The sequence below is a fragment of the Eschrichtius robustus genome, chromosome 2, assembly GCF_028021215.1.
Source record: "Eschrichtius robustus isolate mEscRob2 chromosome 2, mEscRob2.pri, whole genome shotgun sequence".
NCBI lineage: Eukaryota > Metazoa > Chordata > Mammalia > Artiodactyla > Eschrichtiidae > Eschrichtius > Eschrichtius robustus.
This window is the reverse complement of record NC_090825.1, coordinates 20,245,689-20,268,181: the sequence shown is the minus strand read 5'-3', so window position 1 is coordinate 20,268,181 and position 22,493 is coordinate 20,245,689. Positions and strand designations below refer to the sequence as shown.

The following is a 22,493-nucleotide window of genomic DNA, read 5'->3' as shown; positions in this document are numbered from 1 at the left end:
TCAAATTTTTGTTTTGCTTTGTTTTCTTATGGCACCTAAAAGCATATAAGATGTGATAAAAACATACAAATGAGAAAGACAAAGTTTTCACTGACATTTGTTCTCTCATTTTAAAAAAGTACAAATATCTATATACAATATTCAGGCTCAAAATTACTGCTCACTTTAAACTGTTAGTCCATCAATTGTTTTGGATTTCATTTGTTTCCTTATCCTCAGCAGACTGATTTTGCTTATCCTTTTTACAATGTGGGCCAGTCTAGTAGGAGTTCAAGTGGTTGTACAATTTCCAAGTACACACTTCTCTGACTCCTAACTATGCAGCAGTGGAATGTCAGAACCTCTACTTTTATGCACCATGTGACTCTAGCTCAAAGTTTAAAATTCTGTAGGTTCTGCCATATCATCGAGTGACTTCATATTATATATATATTTATATGCATATATATTAAAATTATTATTTGATTTATATAATTTTACCTAAATATTTTCTTATAGTCACATACAGCATGACAGGTTACATATTGGCAGCCAAAACCTGCATATGGTAGTCAAGTACAGCTCCCATCTGTCAGCATGATTTTCCCATAAATGCCTCTCCCATCCATTTATCTTCATTGAAATTGCTGCATTCCTTGGATTTTTTTCCTTTAAAGCTTTTTTATTTTCTTGTCATTCATTTGGTAGACATTTATCGAACATACTCTCTTATTCTTCCCCATTGAATACTACCAAGCATTCCCTTGGCAGAGCTCCTAACTGATTTTAATAGCCTGTGTTCTGTGTTCCTGGTTTTAAAATGGCCTTCTTAAAATAAAATATAATATTTTTTAAAAGTTCAGTTTAAATCATGGCATTATTAAGAGGCAATATATTTTTCCACACAGTGAAATAGATTCTAAATATTCTCATAGACTAATGGTTATTACATGTTAAAATATGTCTGTGGATTCTTTCTTAAGTTAAATTTTTCATCAGGATGCAAATTTCAGGACCAGGAGAAAAGAATCCATTTATGTGTACTAAGCAACAGAATTAATGACTTCATTGCTTATTAATGACAGAGTCTAGCTAAGGTAGTTGTTGTATATTTGAATTTATACTAACTTGATGTAGAAAAAGCAAATGAATATTTTTGGATGTTAATCTTGATAGACCATGCAGATTAAAAATATGTATATATATAATCAAAGAGATAAAGTAGTTTTACTAAAGCAATGTATTTAGGGATGGATAATCGGATAATACTGGTCATGTTATAAACTGTCCATGTCATGTATTGTGGATGTTAATGCAATAATCAAAGGTATTTACCTAAAATATGTCTTTTGGAACTGATTTTTAAAATGAAAATGTTAGGTAATAAACATAATTTACTGATAGAGAATTGAAAAATAGACAGTTGTCCCTTGAACAACTCAGGGATTAGGGGTGCAAATCTCCCCTCGCCCCCTCCCCACAGTCAAAAATCTGAGTGTAACTTTATAGTTGGCCCTCTGCATCCGTGGTTCCGCGTCCAAGGATTCAACCTCAGATTTATTTATTCATTAAACACAGACTCTAGTTTATATTTTCTGAAAATATCTGCATATAAGTAGACCCAGGAAATTCAAACCCATGTTGTTCAAGCGTCAACTATAATTATATCAGGTTTGAAAAAGAACCAGGATCTCTCTGTATCTTCAAGATAATTTCACATAATCCTTTAAATTTTGTCACTAGCTTTTAAACTGAACTACAAGAAAAAAGACAAAACACACATAAAATGGATTTGGAAAAGACAATGATGCTCTATATTGATTTACATAATGCAACTTCCTGTCATATTTCTATAGAAATAAGGATACTTATCATTTGCCAAAATGCCAAAGAAGTCATTCAACAAATATTTGTGGGTCACCATGTCAGTTACTAATTTGTTTTTCAGGGAATTCGCAGTCTGTTAGGAAAGAAGATTCAGTATGAGAAATAAGATTCATTGAGTATCTACTAGATTCCAAGTATGACGCTTGCTGTTTTCATGTTTGATTTCCTGTTTGAGATGTGAGATGAAATGAATTCCTAGTACAATGTGGTAAATGGCAGAGATGATGGTAGAAGGTGCTTTAGGATGGAAGGGGACAAATAGCTTCTACTTCAGGTAATCATGGAACAGTCCAAGGAGGAGGTAAAATTTACATTGAATCTTTCAGGGTAAAAGAATTTTGTCAACCTGGGATATAATTTGTGAATTATTCCAGATATAGAGATACAATGTTTTGCTTTATTTGTGAATGGCTAAAGCATGTAGTTTAATACAAAACTAAATTCATATTGTGTTAATAGAGAGGGCTGGGGTTTATTAAGGAAATTTGTAAATTACTGGTCTATTCTACTTAGAATTGATTTAAAATAAAAATCTAAAATAAGCAATCCTCAAAAATAAAATCATATTAACTGTATCAAAATATTAAGTTATTCTTCTAACGCAATTTATTAAAAACCCCGCAAAAAAATCATAAATTTCAATTGATCTTTGGAAATATTATACAAGTTTGGAACACTAAAAGAAAAAAGTTTTATGACACTTTCAAAATTATTTTGTGTTATTACTTACAAAATACTATTTAAAAATAATATTTCATATTTTGTTCCTTCAAATAAATGACAGTTGTGGCTTAGGAAGATATATGCCATGACTAGATATTACTCCTAGTTTTGTCATGTTTATTTTGCTTTGTTTTTAAAATTTTTAAATAGGGAACATTAAAGATAACTTGGGGGATTATGCTTGCTAACTCAAGAATTACGAAACATTTGTAAACAACTAGGATTGTGAAGTGGCAAGAACCACCAATGAGGGGTACAGCTCTTTTAAACCTTGGCTGACAACCCCCAAAATAATAGAACTTACCCCAACTACATCATCCTGATTGATAAACCTGTAGCTGGGCTTTGGAATGACACCTGACACAATGCCTTTAATCAATTTGCAGAATAGTTGGTTTTGTAATATATATATACTAAGATTTAATTTGATACAAACATATAAAAACTCCTATCCCAAACTTTTCTGTTTTTAAAACATTTATAGTTAAAATGTATACATTTTATAATGATACATGTGGGTAAGAAACCAAAGCTACCTGGGTATCATACTTTGAAGCTGCTGAACACCATCATAAACTGATGATCTACTCCTCTGAGGGAACTAATGTTGTCTCCAATATTCTTACTAAAGACTTTACTAGTGGGAATGATATTTTGCATTTGATCCTTGTAATAATTCTTCAACAGAATTCTCAATCACTAGGTAATGTCAGTTGGTAATGTAAAACTTGTAATTCCAAGTTCTGTGGAAAAATACATCAGGGTCAGTTGAATATGCAATAGACAATGATTTAATTAAACAAACACTCAGAAGACCAGCATTTGAATGCAGAACAAAGGTCAATTCAGGTCTTGGGAAGAGGTTTTGGGGGGATGGGAGAGGGTCAGTTTGTGTGTGTGTGTGTGTGTGTGTGTGTGTGTGTGTGTGTGATAAATCCATGACACAGCCTGCATCCTGGATCAGTACTATGTACTCTCCTGAAATTATTATATATCACTATATATGTGTCTTTGCATTTCACCATTTTCTCCTGCAAACCATCAGTAATGCTGCCGTGTATTTTTCTCTGCCCTCTATGTTCAGATTTTCCTTGGATCGCCATACTGACCTTGACAGGATCTTTAACATACATTCTGGAAATGGATCCCTTTATACATCAAAGCCACTTGACCGTGAACTATTTCAGTGGCACAATCTTACTGTTATCGCTGCTGAAATCAGTAAGATGAATTTTATGTATATCATATTTAGCATAATTTTAGGTTTTATTTTGAATTAAGAATAATTTCTTCTCATTGCACCCATGAGTTGTAATTGCAATCTAAGGTTTTAAAAGGCTTCTCAACACCTGTAATTTTTTTCAATAGTTTCTATATACACTGAGAAATAGCTGTAGGCATCCACAAATCTACATTTAATATTAACTAATAAAAATGATCTAGAATTAGAAACTAAAGATATTCTCTTTGGGAGAAAGGGAAATGTATTAAAATTGTTACTTGGACGCCATGAATTAAAATCTATGCTAAAATGCTGGGAGTCCATTATTCAACAATAAACACAGAGATAGATATTATTACTTCCTTTTTACAGGTGAAGAAACAAAGGTATTAGTAATAAGAGCTAACACTAAACACTCGGTGAAGGTATTATTCTAAGAATTTTAAATGAATTCTTTCCTCCTAATATTTTTCTTGACCTTATTTAACAGAGAAGGAAATAAGACTCCAGGGATTTTAGTAACTTGTCCAAAGTCACAATGCCAGAAGTAGTAAAACTGGGTTTTGAAACTAGTCATTCTGTTTCTAGAATGACTTAATTCTATACCAAATTTATGAAATTTCATCCAACTAGTAACAGACAGAGCCAGCATTCAAAATCATATCTGTCGCTAATTGCAAAAGTTCTTATCCATACACAGGACTGACTACATAATTTTGAGAGCCTATTATAAAATGAAAGTATCAGGCCTCATGTTAAAACATGATTAAGAAATTTAAGATGGCAACACTATAAAACTCTTAGAGGAAAACATAGGCAGAACACTCTATGACATAAATCACAGCAAGATCCATTTTGACCCACCTCCTAGAGAAATGGAAATAAAAACAAAAATAAACAAATGGGACCTAATGAAACTAAAAGCTTTTGCACAGCAAAGGAGAACATAAACAAGACGAAAAGGCAACCCTCAGAATGGGAGAAAATTATTTGCAAATGAAGCAGCTGACAAAAGATTAATCTCCAAAATTCATAAGCAATCATGCAGCTCAATATCAAAAAAACAAACAACCCAATCCAAAAATGGGCAGAAGACCTAAATAGACATTTCTCCAAAGAAGATATACAGATTGCCAACAAATACATGAAAGGATGCTCAACATCACTAATCATCAGAGAAATGCAAATCAAAACTACAATGAGGTATCACCTCACACCAGTCAGAATGGCCATCATCAAAAAACCTACAAACAGTAAATGCTGGAGAGGGTGTGGAGGAAAGGGAACCCTCTTGCACTCTTGGTGGGAATGTAAATTGATGCAGCCACTATGGAGAACAGTATGGAGGTTCCTTAAAAAACTAAAAATAGAACTACCATACGACCCAGCAATCCCACTACTGGGCATATACCCTGAGAAAACCATAATTCAAAGAGTCATGTACCACAATGTTCACTGCAGCTCTATTTACAATAACCAGGACATAAAAGTAACCTAAGTGTCCATCGACAGATGAATGGATAAAGAAGATGTGGCACATTTATACAATGGAATATTGCTCAGCCATAAAAAGAAACAAAATTGCACTATTTGTAGTGAGGTGGATGGACCTAGAGTCTGTCATACAGAGAGAAGTAAGTCAGAAAGAGAAAAACAATGTGTTAGTATATGCTAACACATAAATATGAAATCTAAAAATAAAAAAAGGTTCTGAAGAACCTAGGGGCAGGACAGGAATAAAGACACAGACGTAGAGAATGGACTTGAGGACACGGGGAGGGGGAAGGGTAAGCTGGGACGACCTGAGAGAGTGGCATGGACTTATATACACTACCAAATGTAAAATAGATAGCTAGTGGGAAGCAGCCGCATAGCACAGGGAGATCAGCTTGGTGCTTTGTGATCACCTAGAGGGGTGGGACAGGGAGGGTGGGAGGGAGACGCAAGAGGGAGGAGATATGGGGATATAGGTATATGTATAGCTGATTCAGTTTGTTATAAAGCAGAAACTATCACACCATTATAAAGCAATTATACTCCAATAAAGATGTTAAAAAAAAAAAAAAAAGATGGCAACAGCAGAGCATTAAATAAGGGTGGGTGGGGCCCTTCTGAATGTGAGGCCCTGCTCAGTTACACATGCCCATGAGCCAGCCCTGTCTACACACACAAACCTGTTCATGGTTTCTGATTCCTGTATTATGATATGTGCATGGAATAGAGCAACTGTTTGTTTTAAAAAGAAGCATAAATTAGGGACTGAATCATGGTAAAAAAGAAAAAAAAACTAAGCCTATACATTTCAGATCTGAAAAACTAAACTGAATCCACAAACATATATCAAGGTCAAGTTATTCAAAGTAATCATTCCAAGATTTGGAAAGCAGGGCATTGGGGCTGAATTACGAAGAGTCTCAGAAGGGTGGAACCGGGCTAGATTGATCATCAGCAATGAACTTAATGCCTCAAGAGAAAGTACTAGATTTAACTTTTTCTTAAATCTGCCTCTGAAATATAGATTAACCCCACCATCCAAACAATCCAGTTTTTCCATAATGAGATATAAATAGCTGTGTCTCTCAGGGTGAACTGAAGAATTTTTGAGTTTTTCTTAAGGAAAGTTTTATTTCTCTATCTGTATCTGTATCACAATGTTTAGATGGGCCCGACAAGATCCAGTCTGATTACTCCAGAATCATGATTGTTTGTGCTCTCTGCTCTATTCAAGCTCCTTATTCCAGCCTAATGAGCTAGGAATTGCATTTTCTATTTCAGATACTTTGAGAAATTTAACTTCTAAAGCTAGTTGAAGTAATGACAATTCTGTAAAAAGCTAAGTCAATTATGTTCTTCTTTTTAAGAACTAAACCTACTTTCTACCCTTAAATAAAATCAATCTGTGGAGTAACTGCTGGAAATGCCTACCTGCCAAGCCACAAACAGTCAGGGGCCCATCATGCTGTTCCGATTATCAAATGGAATGAGGGTGAGAGGGAAACATCATGTAAGGAATTGTTTTCGCTAGATTTTAAACACTGGGTTTGTGGTAAGCGTGCCATACACCAAGCCCAGAGTAGTGCAGAATGGCCTAGAAATGTACTGCTTACCAATGTTTCCAGGCTCTGCCTCTAACAGTTTAATTCTACATTCATATCAGTGTATCCCATCTTATGGCAAGTATTACTCCAGGTAATCATTTAATGCACTATACCATGGAATAACTTCTCTTTTTCTTCTTTAAAAAGTATTTTTAAATCCCATGTGGAGAATATAAAATCTAAAATTAAGGTCACCATCAGGGATTGTAAAACACATTGTTGTAGAAACCAATGAGTTCCTATAACCACATCTGAAAATTAAATTATAAGCATTGAAATAAATATATTCTGACAACAGTAGAGCAAAGTTTATGCCTGAAGGACTCCATTTTCTATACCTGCTTCCTCATTAGTAGAAATCCTTACCCTAAGTAAGTAGAAAAGATACCTCTTTCTAAAGCCTGGGATTTCTAGATAACGATTTATGCTTTCTTCTTCCTGGAGGTATGGAAAAGCCTGTGAATACGTGGCATGGTTTTACCTTAGGACATACATTTTAAGATCCTTTGTTGCTCACACATTCTCACTACAGTAGAGTTTGCTGGATGACCAAGAGGCTCAGGTGGTAAATATATGCCAGCTCCTATTCAGTATGATGCTTCCCTGGAAGGCTTTATATTTTTATTTATACGTAAGCAGCCGCATCTGCCAGTAAAATGATTAGTGTAAGCACTGTTTTTTGAACAGGTGACTCCAGGCCTGATGCTTTACAAAGCGTGTTTATCCCTGTGGATTTAGCTTTTGATTTGAAGAGCCTTGAGTTATGTGTAAAGAAGCTGGAGAATCTCCATATTGTGTTAGGGAAGGGACTGACAATGCAGTTTTTTAGATGTGAAACTTTTCTGTCTTTCTTGGCTTCTGTGGCACAGTTAGAAACTGAATTGCTACCAACAAAAGAGTTATTTTTATGTCAAGACTTTGTATTGAAGGAAAACATTTAGCTTATGTCCACTAACTATAAAAGTAGGTTAAAGAGCACATTCTAGAAAATACAGAAGAATCATACCTTCCCACTCTTCCCCATAGCATCAAGTAACTTGGGGTAGTTGAGGATTCATTTGGAGGTGAACACTATGCCTCTGGGTTTTAGCAAGTTGTTTAGGAGTGAGGGAGGTAGGAAAATAGCAGAATAAAATTTTTCTCATTTTTTTCTCTTCTCCTCACTTTTTCCCAAATGTACTCCTCTTGAGACCCACATGAATTGCAGGAAAGCTAGTTAACACATTTTTATTGTGTAGATGCTTTGCATGGAGAAAGATAGCTTAAGCTTTTAAGTAATGTAAGGAAATAAGATATGACAGTGGTACTTCCCTGTTGGCGCAGTGGTTAAGAATCTCCCTGCCAATGCAGGGGACACAGGTTTGAGCCCTGTCCAGGAAGATCCCACATGCCTCAGAGCAACTAAGCCCATGCGCCACAACTACTGAGCCTGCGCTCTACAGCCTGTGAACCACAACTACTGAGCCCACTTGCCACAACTACTGAAGCCCACACACCTAGAACCCATGCTACGCAACAAAGACAAACCACCGCAATGAGAAACCCACACACCACAACGAAGAGTAGCCCCTGCTCGCTGCAACTAGAGAAAACCGGTGCGCAGCAACGAAGACGCAACGCAGACAAAAATAAATAATAGATAAATAAATTTCCAAAAAAGGAAGATATGACAGTGATAATAAAGATGATCTTAATAACAATAGTCAACATGTATTGGTTTTGTGTGTTTACCCACAAACTGATACTTCGATAAGAAGTTTTCATGCATTAGCTCACCTAATTATTCAAATAACTGTATAAGATCAGAAGTTCTATTTTGATTCATTTTGAGTAAACTGAGGCATTAGAGACAGAGTGTAAACTGGCCAAAGTCACACAATGAATAAGTGGTAGACCTGGGAATCAGGTCAACTCTGTTTGACTCCAGGATCTAAACTCTAACCACCTGACATACTAGGAAGTGAATAATATGCAGCAATAGATTAGCAAATATGAAATCAGAACCTGAGAACTGAATACATATGGGTTAAGAAGACTGAAGGAAGACTAAACAAGAGTGTTAAAGAGGAGATGCACTTTAAAGTTTCCCTTGAAAAGAGTAAAGTAAGGTAAATACACTTCAGATGGAAGTGTCTGCCTTGCTTCATACTACTCAGCCTTGTAAACGCCCCTGCCAAGTAATCAGTTCTTACAAGTTATTTTTTTAAAATGCTGATTTAATTGTTTTAGTAACATTACAATTACATGGAGAGGAGGGAGGAGAAATAAATTCTTTTGAGTAGTGATATACTCCCCGTTTGTACCTGACAATATTTTTTAACCCTTGTATCTGAAAATTATTTAGATAAAATTAGAAAATCAGATAAATTTCACAAGGTTAAATCATATTATTCATAACCCATGTTGGTAGAGGCCATTTAGTAAGATGGCTACTGTCCCTCAGCTTATCTGCTATTTTTTTTTTGCTTTATTTTTAGCGAATTATCTCCTTTCTCCGTTTATATTGATCTTGAGCTTGACTTTACTGAAGTTCACAAAGAAGTTGAACTATATCCAGAGACTGAGATTTTGACATCACAAAGGCTGATGAATATAAACCTGAATTTAAGATCCCCAAACACCTCAGATATCAGTGCAACTGCCTAGAAAAATTCTTGGTGGAGATAATGCAATTATGACTAATATGCAGTTGTTACCCAAGGCTAAGATATATTTTAAAATTCCACTTACAAATCAAAACATATTTTTAAATGCATATTTTTATGTGAAAACTTTGATGCCCTTGATTTTAGCCAAAAAAAAATCATGATTATTACACTACATGTTACTATTGAACTAATTTTGTTATACAAAATTGAGCCTGGATTGTTGAAATGGTACCAGTAACAATTGTATTAATGAAATATTTAAAATCTTGTATTTCATTGTAAATTTCCATCCAGTTTGTAAAGTTAGTAGCTATATATTAAAATTTCCAAAAGGAGGGATGAGAGTAGCTGTTGGAATACATTTTAGTGATAAAAGTAGTCAGAAGGGTAGGTTGTAATATAACAACTACCACGTAGATGACCTCGGGCAAGTTACTAATTTATTTAAAACCACTCTTCATCCAAAAAAAATGGTATAAATTAAGAAATATAATGACATATAATAAAGATTTAATAAATATTTGTTCTTATTTTGTGTATTTGGAGAATAAGGACACATATAATAAGAACTCAATTATACTGGATTGTGCTTTTAAAAAGATTTTTCAAAATATTAATAGTACTCTTGAGCCCATTAATAACTGAATTCATGACTACTTAATTAGGCTCTGCAGTAATTTTCTTTATCGCATTTGCTCATTACGTTAGTAGAATGAAGGTGATGCTTATTTGTATGTGAACACTTAATATCCACAAGAGGCTTATATAAATTAAATCTGGTGTACAAATGCGTCTTCCTAAACAGATTTTTTCCTTTCCTTTTTCTAGACAATCCCAAAGAGGTGACTCGGGTGGCTGTTTTTGTGAGAATTTTGGATGTTAATGACAATGCCCCACAATTTGCTGTGTTCTATGACACTTTTGTATGTGAAAATGCCAGACCAGGACAGGTAAGCACCCATAGGATTTTAAAGTGTAGGAAGATTTTAACGGGGACACTAAGTATTTTCTTTTCCCAATCTTGAGAGGAATGAGTAAACAGATAAAATCACTCATATAAAGTCCCAGTAGTATGATTAAAAGCAAACAAAAAACAAACCAAAGGCTTATGTTTTTAGGGTTGAAAATGTTTTAAATAATAGTGTAACACATTTCATATGTCCTTCGTAAAGTTCTAATGTAAATATGAGATTTTACTGTAGCCACAAAAGTTAAAGTGTAAGAAGAAATAACTTCTTAAACTTTCAAAAACAAAAATAAACGAACAAAAGGAAAAATAAATCCTGCTGTGCCATTAGATAAATATTGGTAACAGCTCACAAGACGGGTAATGAAAGTTGGGGAAAACAGAGACAAATACTTGGGATCATCAATACCTTCCATCAGTATTCCAATGTATGCAAATACGATTTTGAAGCAGGGCTGCAGAGTTCACTCTTAAGAGTTATACTTGCATTTCATCATCGTAGCAACACATAAAGTGCTTAATGACTTCGTTTTCGTCCTTTAAAACATTCTTCCTATACCAGATTTGTTTATAACCCTTTAAGTCTTTTCCTCAGTGGACTCATTTTGTTGTTTGAAGAGCCCCAGCCTGTATGGCTGAAAGAGATGCTCTTAATTGGTTTGAATGCCATCTTCACAGAAGGAAGCTGCATGTTATAAATAATAATTGGGAATCAAATGTGTTTTATTAAAGAAAGAGAAGCCATCGCGAAACTGTATTGCGTTTTGACATCATTTGATGCTCTTTATAAACATCAATGTCATTGGTACATTTTTATGCAAATTACATTGTGAAATAACTCAAATTCTTCCTTCAGAAAATTCTAACAGGAATTCAATAGCCTGTCTATTGTTGGAAATGGTAAAATTGCTGCAATTGGATTCATTTTTTTATTTGAAAGTGTTATGGAAATGTTTAATTTGGAATATTTAAAGGACTAAACTGCTTCCAACCTACTTCTTAATGAAACAGTGTGCCCGAAAAATACAATTCCAAATAGTCCTCTTCTTGGCAGGCTCAGCATGATATGAGTTGAAGCCTTTTCTCTAGGAGATGAATTACCCACTTTGCAACTGCTGCATACATTGCTCGCTCTATGGTTATTCTATTTGATTTTCAAGAGATATCTTTTCAGAGCATGTGAGTCATTATAAATACTCATTCCCAAATGTATTCAAAATACACAAAATAAGGGATTGTGTTTGTTTATTTTTCTTATGCCTTTTTTCTTTTAACCTATATCTGGCTCAGTAATTTCATATTTTTTGAACTTTTAAAAGCAAGCTGGTATATTGAGGGAAAATAATCAAATCAAAGTTGATTTTAATTTAAAAAGTAGTCTATTTTAACAAATTTGACAAGAAGAACATAATTAATAATTTTTGTCTAATTGGCTGCATGTGCAAAAGCCTCCCATAGTAGTTATTTTTAATAAAACTCGTTTGTTAGATGTCATTTTGGTCTCATGCTGAAAAATTGTTGCTTGAACTGAACTGTAATATACTCACTGATGGAATTCTAGGTTATGACATCCTAGCAGGCAAAATCAGAATAGCTATTTGATAAAGTCCTTCTTCACTGAGCCTTTCTTGAAATTAATTTGTTAGGTCTGTCTTCCCTCCTTCCGGGGAAGTAGGAACTTTTTGGAACTTCTGGGTGTGCTTTAGTTCTTTATAGAGTAGTTTAGTCCACCCAGCACTCCTCTGAATTAAGTGCTCTTTAAGAGCAGCCCTTAGAACCACATAGAACTTAATTCTGATTCATTTGGTGTGTAGAACTTAATTCTGATTCATTTGGTGTGTGGACTCAATGAGACAGAAATAAAGCTAATTGCCACCCTCTCCTCCTTTCTTGCCTATTCCCTGGCCTAAGGGTAGATTTTCCCCCGGGTAAAGGGATGCAATTTACAAGTGATGTAGTATGAATAGTCCCGTCTTATGCTTGAACTAGGCAACTAGACTCCCATCTTTTCCATCTCAGACAGAGTCAGGGGACCTTGGGAAAGGGCAGAAGAGAGGACTGGCTATTTCTCTTTTCTTCCATTTTCCCTCGCACAGGCTTTACTCCTTTAGTCAATAAAATATATTTTAATAATTTTTAATTTCTATGAGAGGGCAATAGCATTTCAGTCTCACAAGAGATTTCCCAGGGAGTCTCTCTGGGGAGACAGGCTGCTTATATTTACCCATTGATAGTATTTAAGCTCCAGGCCCTTATCAACACCCAAAATCCTATTAAATATTTTCCATAGAACAGTGTTTAGTTACTTCCCTAACAACTAAAAAGGGTGTTTTTTCACCAGAGCAAAGGGAATTTTCGCATCAATGGAAACTAGTAGTCTTTTCACCGAAAAAACTAAAATGTTAAAACTCAGTGACCAGTTTTCTAACTAAACATCTTAAAATCCATTTGTCATCCCACACTCCATTATCTTATGATCCCTGAAACACCCTTCAAGTTCATATAAGATTATTTTAGAATAGCTCAGTGAACACGCAAACCAATTATATAATTGCTAAGGAGATAAAATATAAATGACTTGTCTGTGTCTAGTTTTCGTATGTTCAAAATGGATACTGGACATCACCTTTTTTTTTTTTTTTTTTTTTCCTAACTGTGGCAACTTCTTTTATTGGCAGTGGGTCAAAATGAATTTGTCTCTAGTCGAAATAAAATAGTGAGGTCTTATAGGGAGAGACAGGAGAAACAGTTTTACCTCCTTCTTGTTGCCATCTTCTGATTTCTATTGCAACTCTTTATGGTACAAATACCGAAACAAAATGTTGTGATTTTTTAATGTATGACTGGAAATGCAAAGGAAGACTATATTAAAAGGTAAATGCTGAATATGGGGAAGTTGGATGCTAGAAGCCAAGTTATATCTCAAAGAAAAAAAAAATCAATCTTGTAAAGGAAGTAAGTGTCTCCATCTGCATAGAGAAGTCTTCTGGTCATAAAAGTATGTTGTGATATGATATTGATTTTCAGCATGTCATTCTATTTTGTCTGCATTGTTAAATGAGTTTTACTTATTCCCTTTATAACATTTACTGAAGATACATTAGCAAATTGCTGAAGTATTGCTACCATATACAGTGCTACTGTCTTTTATTAAAATAATACATCTTAATTGAGAATTTTTATGTAAACCTTTATAATTTCTTATAGTTATATGTAAAGATGTGGCCATTTCATTCTCTGAACTGTGTTATTTTGTCCATAAAAATGAACTGGAATTGTAATTTGTAATCACAGTTGCAAATGTAAATTTATTATAAGAGATTGTAGTTTTTATTTTAAAAGACCATTAGCTCTACTTTTACATTTCTATAATTTTTATGCATCTGTATGTGAGAGTTAATATATTAATATTGATATATATAAACATAAGAATTTCTATTAGTCTACTATCTTTCTTGATATGTTATTTCATTTATGCCATTTTTTTTCCTCTTCAACTTATTTCTATAAATCACTATTTGAAAATAAAATCTTTTAGACTGCTCCACAAACAAGAGTCAGTCAAGAAATATATTTGTAACTGAATAGATACATCTTAAAGTGTATTAGTTAAAATTATTTTAACATTTTTCTCTTGAATTCCTTTATATATGTACCACCTTTTGGTTTTTGATTGAATGGATTAGCCATTAGCCATAAATTCTTGCTTATATTTAATCTTAAGTAGCTACTAAAATTTCATAATGTTAGATTTTTAAATATATATTTTAAGTTATTTAAAGTTTTAAATGATTGTTTTGCTACTTATTTCTAGACGATAAACATTTATCTTTGGTCCAATTATATTTCTTGTATCATTCTGAAATAAATGATTAGGGAGTACCTCAACTTTACCACATTTTAATTTTTATAGAACACTTTAAAAGAAAAATAATTTAATATGGAATATTTAAAATATTTCCTTAATTTTTCTAATTATTTTACATAGTGTTTTAAACTTAAAAATCCTTTTTAAATTAATAAAACATCAGTAACAAATATTTACATCAAATATCCAGACAATATTAAATTGAGTTAATGCAGTAAAAAGTATACTCCTTTCAGTTAAGCATAAATTTGACCATTTATCTAGGCATTGAAACACATATTTAACAACTTCTGAAAACTTCTTGCAAAATTAAAATATGCAAAAATACATAAAATGGTATTGTATAAATAAGTTAAGGACAAAATGGGTATATATGCAAAAAATACATAGCTATCTGTTACATATATATTTGTATAATATTAATTAATTGTATAATATGTTCAAAGTAGTCATCTGTTTATAGTATAAGGTGTTAAATTTTCTACTTTGTTACTAGATAGCTTCTTATATTCTCTTACCCTAAAATAAATCAGAGTTGACCCTTTTAAAATAACCAATCCCTATATGTATATGTATATGTTGAATTTAAAAATATATAATTCTATTGACAGTGCAAATGAAGTGAACAGTTACTGTTAAAGTAGATAATACTGTAATGTTTGTCTTTCCTTTATAAAGTTATATGTAATTGTCTATAAAATCTCTACATTCTTTGAATAGTTTTCACTTTACTTTTAATGAAGAGGAAAGCCCTAATCACAATAATTTTCTAAATTTTCCTACATTAGATACATTTATCTTCTAGATAAATGTTTACGTATACATGAAATACCTACTTATTTCAAATGCTATATCTAATAAAACTGTAAAGAGTATAATGTTACTATTTATTATTTTAATTATAATTAAATTTAATTAATTTAGTATTAAATTAATTACTATTTATTATTTTAATTAAAATAATAAATAGTATTTAGGGGAAATTAGAGAGAGAAACAGAGACAGAAACAGAGTGGGAGGGAGAGAAAGAGACTTTAAATCTAAGTAATAATAAAAAGATGGAATAACTCAAACAAAGGTACATGCACAAGGAAGAAAATCAATTGTCCTTAAAAAAATGTTAGACAAAATTGGATATTAAAAAATTACATATTATAAAGCAGATTCTACCCATGGAATTTGATAAATATACATTTTTCTCTCTTCTGCAGCTAATACAGACTATAAGTGCAGTAGACAAAGACGATCCTTTAGGTGGACAAAAATTTTTCTTCAGTTTAGCAGCTGTCAATCCAAACTTCACAGTACAAGACAATGAAGGTAAATTTTAGAACGTGTTCATTATGATTTAAGGTGACATTAACAAGAAATTTTCCCCGAAGTAACAATTACCATATACATGATATATTCATTTACAGATCTGTGTTACAAAATTTTGGTTTCATTATATTTTTAATAAGCTATTATGGTAATTTCTTACTTAACAGTGGTTACTTTCTTGAATTTTAAGATTATAAAATATGTGAAAGAAGACTCTATACGGGTTCTAATGCAAAGACTGAATCTTGCAAACATTAGAAAGGCCGGAATAATCAGTTCCTATAACAAAATAGTAGGACACACAGAGAAATGAATGGCTCAATGAGACTCTTGTGTAAACTTCAGTGAGATTTAGCAGCAGCAGATTCACCAAAGCCAAAAAGGCATAGAAGAGACAAAGAAAAAAAAAAAAGTAGCCACATTAGCCTATGAGGGGATTGGATGCAAAAACATAGTTTCAATGGCAAGATGCACTATTTTTCTGTGTAACATATGAAACTTATAATGTCTCTGTGATCAAAAATACTAAACATATTTCTTGCATTCACAAAAAAAGCAGAAACATATTTTTGAGGAAAAATACAAAAACGGTCACTATTTTCAAAAAGTCAAACAGCTTTATTCTTTGGAAAATATGTATGGTAATTATTCTAGGCTAAACAAAATATGTAATCAGAGTTTTCTCTCTTCAACAAATTTACGTTAAAACTAATTATATAAGGTAGTTTTTGGTAAAAAGGCATACTTGTTTTAGAGCTACTATAGATATAATTATTCTTAAAATAAATCTAATAACTACATTGGCATATTTACAATACCTTCTTAACTGTGTATGTACACTGGGAGAGCCAGGTTGCTATCGCATATCTAGGTGGCTTTCAGAATGTCAGAAAGCAGTTTAAGATAATGGATAGTTTTACACTGAGCAACTACTACTTGAGATATTTGATATAGTAGGATCTTTGCACAAATCAGCTGAAGGGAGGCATCGGTTGGTAACATCTGTTTACTAAATCTGAGCTTCTGAAATGTCTATCTTTTCTGTCCCTCTGGACACCTAAAATAATTGTGATTGGAAATATTAACGTAGAATTGGCAAATAAAATACAAAATGCCCAATATCAGACGTAATATCTGAATATCAGAAAAGGACCCATCATTTTAATTGGCTAAATCTGGTAACCTAAACATAGAATTTAGACTGGACATTCTTAGTACTGAGCTGACAATATTGTATTGTATTGTACCACTTTCTAATTGTATTTTAATTTGTTTTATGTTCTTGTTAAACTGAGCCCCGGATCTCAACAAGCCGCCTCTCAATTTTAAAAAGTAATAGAGACTTGAAATAGTACTATCTTATCACAGCACTTCACAGTTACTGGGGAAGCAACTCAAGGCTAATCTTAATTAATTTTTGATAAATAGTAGAAATTTCCTATACTGGGTAGAGTTCCTGATCCTACATAAGTTACTCAAAGCAAGGGCTGAAGCCATATGAATACAAACCTGAACATACACTAAATAGAATACCAGTAAAGTCTGATGGAATATTTGATCTAATCTTGCATAAATTCACTATTTTCTGTTATTGGGTGAATTTTGAAAGAAATCCCAATGACATAGACATCACCTTAAAGTTGACCTTCTTGAGACAATACCCTTGCATTTGTCTACATGTTCATCTTAAAAATCTTTAATTCTACATCTTTCTTAAAATATGTTTCCTGCTTCTGTGATACCACAGTTGGTATCACATTATTAAAAATGCCTCACTTTTCACTAACTTACAGGTCAAAAGCATTATTATATGATGACTTTCTGAATATTTAATAAAATGATTCAAACAGAATTGTTAGTTTAGGGTAAAACTTCTTTTGGCTCTTCAATGTATCAAAGCTATTGCAGGCAAAATTAAGATTTAGAAATTTTTGAAAAGTTAAAAAAGTGTAAGGCAAGAAGATTCTGAAAATACCCATATGCGTGTAAATGTTTGTTTTAGTGTAGGTTTGAGAAAGGAAGAATTGTATCCTAATACTTCTTGGAAGAAAAGTCAAAATTGCAAAATTATCAGGATTACATTTTATTTTTTAAATTTGCTTATGCACATCTTCTATTTTGCTAATTTACTTTCCTAGATTATGCAGTAGTTAACTGATGTACTAAGATTTAACTTCTTGCTAAAATTTAGGAAATGATTACTTTATGTCCAGCCACTATATCTGCAAAAAGATTGTCACTTTTTTTTCTTTTTTTTTAATTTTGCTATCCTGTTGGTTTGATTTAGCAATTGCCTAAGTCACTCCCTTCCCTACATTGGCACTTTAAGCAGCCTTATGGGATTGGCTAAACAAGACCCAGCACATTGGACAAACAGAATAGGAAATTATCATCCAAGTATATATTGATTTTATTTTTCAATATTATTATATAGATGCACAACCCACATTTAAGGATACTGGGTGAGTTACTGCATAAAGGAAATATCAGTAGCAATATACTAGGTAGTAGGATGCTAGCCTTGATTAAGTCCCTACTTCTTTCTGTGTGTCTGTTAGGCACTCCACGTTAGTGTCTTCCACCAATACCCTGAGTTACCCACTGTATTCATTTTAATGGGTGGAAATCAAAGTTCAAAAATATTAAGTAACTTGCTGACTGTTCTTCATAAATCGGGACTCTTGAAGGTTTTTGAATGCTTAATTGATTTTAAAAGTATAACTATAGTTAAAATTTACCCAATCATATTTTTCTTCATGAATATTGGATTAATGTGTGTTTTGTGTATGTGCACACACATACATTTGTAAATAAAAAACACTTACTATATTTTTTTCTTTGGTATGCATAATATTTATGTTTTTTGAAAACTCTGATAAACAATATGCTACCATCTCTATAGTCTTGATAAATGATTCACTTATAAAAATTCACCATTTTGAAAACATCTGAAAATTAGTTAAAAATCTAATAAGTAATAACGGTATTAGATTCCTCAAACTGTCTTATTTATCTTATCTATATTTGAATTGCCTTGTATATATTTGATAGGGAAGTTGATATCAATTTTGTATTTCACACAAACAACTTTTTATTTTTTGTGTCAAACCACGGTGATCAGGATGAGACAAATGTATTGTCCCAAGCCATGTGTAATACGTTAAAATTTATTTTAGATAATACTGCCAGAATTTTAACCAGAAAAAATGGATTCAATAGACACGACATAAGCACCTATCTCTTGCCTGTGGTGATATCGGACAACGATTACCCGATTCAGAGCAGCACTGGGACACTCACCATCAGAGTGTGCGCGTGTGACAGCCAAGGCAACATGCAGTCCTGCAGCGCTGAGGCCCTGCTCCTTCCCGCGGGTCTCAGCACGGGGGCCTTGGTCGCCATTCTCCTCTGCATCATTATTCTGCTGGGTAAGAAAACGTGATTATTTCCTAGATGGCTTACTTCACTGTGTTTGTAAGTAGAAATGTTACTATTAAAATACTTCCCCTAAAACTAACCCCCAAATTTAAGACAGACAGCAGTTAACAGTGGAATGTTTATATTAAAATATTTTATCTGATCAGATAGAGTCATTACCTTCCCTTTTTAAACAATGAAACGGAAAGTTAGAGATGTTCTAAACGTTTTCCAACGTTACACAATTTCTGAGTGGCTGAGCTAAGGCAAGGCACCTTGCCCTCAGTCTTTATACGTAGTTTTTCAGGAAATCTAAAGTTTATTTCCACTGTTTTTGGTTCTTACTACAACTGGACAATGGCCTCACTAGCTTACCTCTTCACTTATATAATGTTAACATAGCGCTTTGCCTCGTTCATTTGTCCCTAAAACAACAATACTTGATTTTATAACCCAGAACAAATTGCTTTTTAACTGCTTTTGAGTTAAAAATCAGATTGTTTACTCTCTAGTTGCATTATCTTAAAACTATTGTGAGTATTCTTGTGACTCTAATCAAAAAACACTGTATCTGACATTTCAAGAAGCAGTGAAATGAACTGGGATTTTGAAGCCAATCTTAGTAAGTTTCATTATCCTCATTATTAGAACATTTTTTACTGGCTAAGATCCTTTAGCTGATCAAAAGCAATCTGAGGTTTAAAATCGTTACATCACAAGTTTATGTGTGTGCACAAATGATGAATTTAGCCAAAATAAAAGGTCACATTTTCTCAAAAACTTGAAGAATAAACATTTTCTTTCTCTTGGTGGTGGCCTATTTATTTTTTAATCACTTTGAAGGTCAAGAACAGTTGTCAATGGATTAAAACTTTCTTTTTTGTTACATTAAGAAAAGTCCCTTGTCTGCCCTCTCACACAAGCTTGAGGGCAAGAAGTCTTACTGTTCTAAGTTAATAAAACAGAAAACATAACTTAATACCACTTTACATAATAACATAATTGCCTTCATTCAGGCTGCTATAACAAAATATCATAGACTGGTAGCTTAAACCACAGAAATTTATTTCTCACCGTCTGGAGACAGGGAAGTCCAAGATCAAGGCACTGGTAGATTTCATGTTTGGGGAGGGCATACTTCCTATTTCACAGACCGCTGTCTTCTCTTGTATCCTCAAGGGGCAGAAAGCAATCATCTCTCCTGTGTCATGTCAAGAGAGCACTAATCCCATTCATGAGGGTTCCACCTCCATGACCTAGTTACTTCCCCAAGACTCCACTTCCACACACCATCACATTGGGAATTTATTTAGGCTTTAGCATATGAATTTTTAGGGGACACGTTCAGTCAAGACCAGTAATAAATCCCATATCCTTTAAATGTTTGTTCTAATGAGGCTAAATAAATATAGATATTTCTTCATACATATACCTGATAAGATATTTTCCCTTCCTTTCCTCATCTAACTGAATTCACATCTGTTTCTCTAAATCATCATTTTAAAAGGATTATGACCAAAATGTTTGGGGATAAAGAATGAGGGTGGGAAACTAATACAACCAGAGGGAAAATGATTTTAGCTTTCTCCTATCATTTATGCTATTACCATTATTATGATTACTAAAATAATAAGTATATTATTATTATTATTGATACCTTCCCATGGAAGTACGGAAATGTCCTGTCTGAATGATACACATTTCTACTTGTGGATCTATACTCATTAAGATACATATAGCTGAAATTCATACATAATTTTTGTAGTTAATTCAGTGTAGTAATTTGAATTTACTCTTTGCCATCATGTGATCCAGCAATTTTTTTTTTGATCTCATGAGTGAAATATATTTCAATGGAAAACCTCATAAATTTCTAAACTAATAATGTCTAAATAATGTGGTCTTTTTTTCCCAGTAATTAAGGCCTTCTAGTAACAATGTAAGAAAAAAAATATGTAAATCGATCAGCAAAGCTATTTAACAGATATGGATACTCCATATCTTGTGAAGAAAGCTGCCTTTTTAGTATTGCATAAGGATGTAAAAATATGGGCATATTTTTGCCCTTCTTCATTGTTTTATTTGAAGCTGAATTTGATTTGTGTCTATTTTTTAAACATCTTATGTCACTATTTAATGCAAAGTATAAATAATGTCTGTACAATCAGGAACTATCTTTAAACAGTTCTTAGAAAAATAGATAAAATAAGTCACTGTATTTGAAAAAACCTTTCACATTGCTTTAAAAGTAAATTAGAATCACTGTTCTTAAACTCTAACCATACTGGCTAAATCCTTCAACACTCCCCTCTCCTCTCACGCCTCCCCCTCCCCACAAGCCCCGCAAAAAAAAAAAAATATGGAAATACAAAATTAACCCTAAATTCTAACCAGTTCCAGAAAACCTAAATAGCAAACTCCTTTATAGTACTTCCACTCGTTATTTATTAATATGTGTTTCAGATGGACCTCTAATGCATCTTTTTTCTTTTTTCAAGTTATAGTAGTACTGTTTGCAGCTCTGAAAAGACAGCGGAAAAAAGAGCCTCTGATCTTGTCTAAAGAAGATATCAGAGACAACATTGTGAGCTATAACGATGAAGGTGGCGGAGAGGAAGACACCCAGGCCTTTGATATCGGCACCCTGAGGAATCCTGCAGCTATTGAGGAAAAAAAGCTGCGGCGAGATATTATTCCGGAAACTTTATTTATCCCACGGAGGACTCCGACAGCTCCGGATAACACGGATGTCCGGGATTTCATTAACGAAAGGCTAAAAGAGCACGATCTGGATCCCACCGCACCGCCCTACGACTCACTTGCAACGTATGCCTACGAAGGAAACGATTCCATCGCGGAATCTCTGAGTTCTTTAGAATCAGGTACCACTGACGGAGACCAAAACTACGATTACCTCCGAGAATGGGGGCCTCGGTTTAATAAGCTGGCGGAAATGTACGGTGGCGGGGAAAGTGACAAAGACTCTTAACCTAGGATATATGTTCTGCTCAAGCAAGAGGAAGTAACTTTACCGACACCGTCTCCACTTCACAATATTTGATATTCAGGAAAATTTTCCTGCCACTCAGCACAATTTGTTTTCCCATTTCCTTTTTAATTTGTTCATTAATTACATTAATTATTCCCTGTAGGATGTCTCATGGAATATATACGACATTTTATTTAATCACTTCCAAGAGCCAAAGCTATGGAAATTCAGTGTTGTCCTTCTTAGGAAATAAAAGATAATTTCAGAAACATGAACAGGCTAGTTCTCCCTTAAGCAACCTCACAAACAAGCCGCTTCCGTTTCTTAAAGGTGAAGAAAAATTTTAAGGTATATCCTGTTCTGTATGTTAAATTA

The 22,493-nt window shown here is 33.3% G+C and overlaps 1 protein-coding gene across 3 annotated transcripts in view; it reads left to right on the top strand.

Moving 5' to 3' along the window:
- Positions 1 to 22,118, top strand: part of LOC137755944 (cadherin-10) — a 118,949-nt gene extending 96,831 nt beyond the window's left edge. The window contains exons 7-13 of one of the 3 annotated variants that reach the window (XM_068532092.1): positions 3,674 to 3,810; positions 10,386 to 10,507; positions 10,944 to 10,952; positions 11,973 to 11,984; positions 15,613 to 15,712; positions 18,889 to 19,140; positions 21,628 to 22,118. In XM_068532092.1, coding sequence (XP_068388193.1) covers positions 3,674 to 3,810; positions 10,386 to 10,507; positions 10,944 to 10,952; positions 11,973 to 11,984; positions 15,613 to 15,712; positions 18,889 to 19,140; positions 21,628 to 22,118 — 1,123 coding nt within the window. Of the gene's footprint in view, positions 1 to 3,673; positions 3,811 to 10,385; positions 10,508 to 10,943; positions 10,953 to 11,972; positions 11,985 to 15,603; positions 15,713 to 18,888; positions 19,141 to 21,627 lie in introns of all 3 variants that reach the window. The other 2 variants (XM_068532107.1, XM_068532098.1) reach the window with 2 other exon arrangements.
- The last annotated feature ends 375 nt before the right edge of the window (positions 22,119 to 22,493 follow it).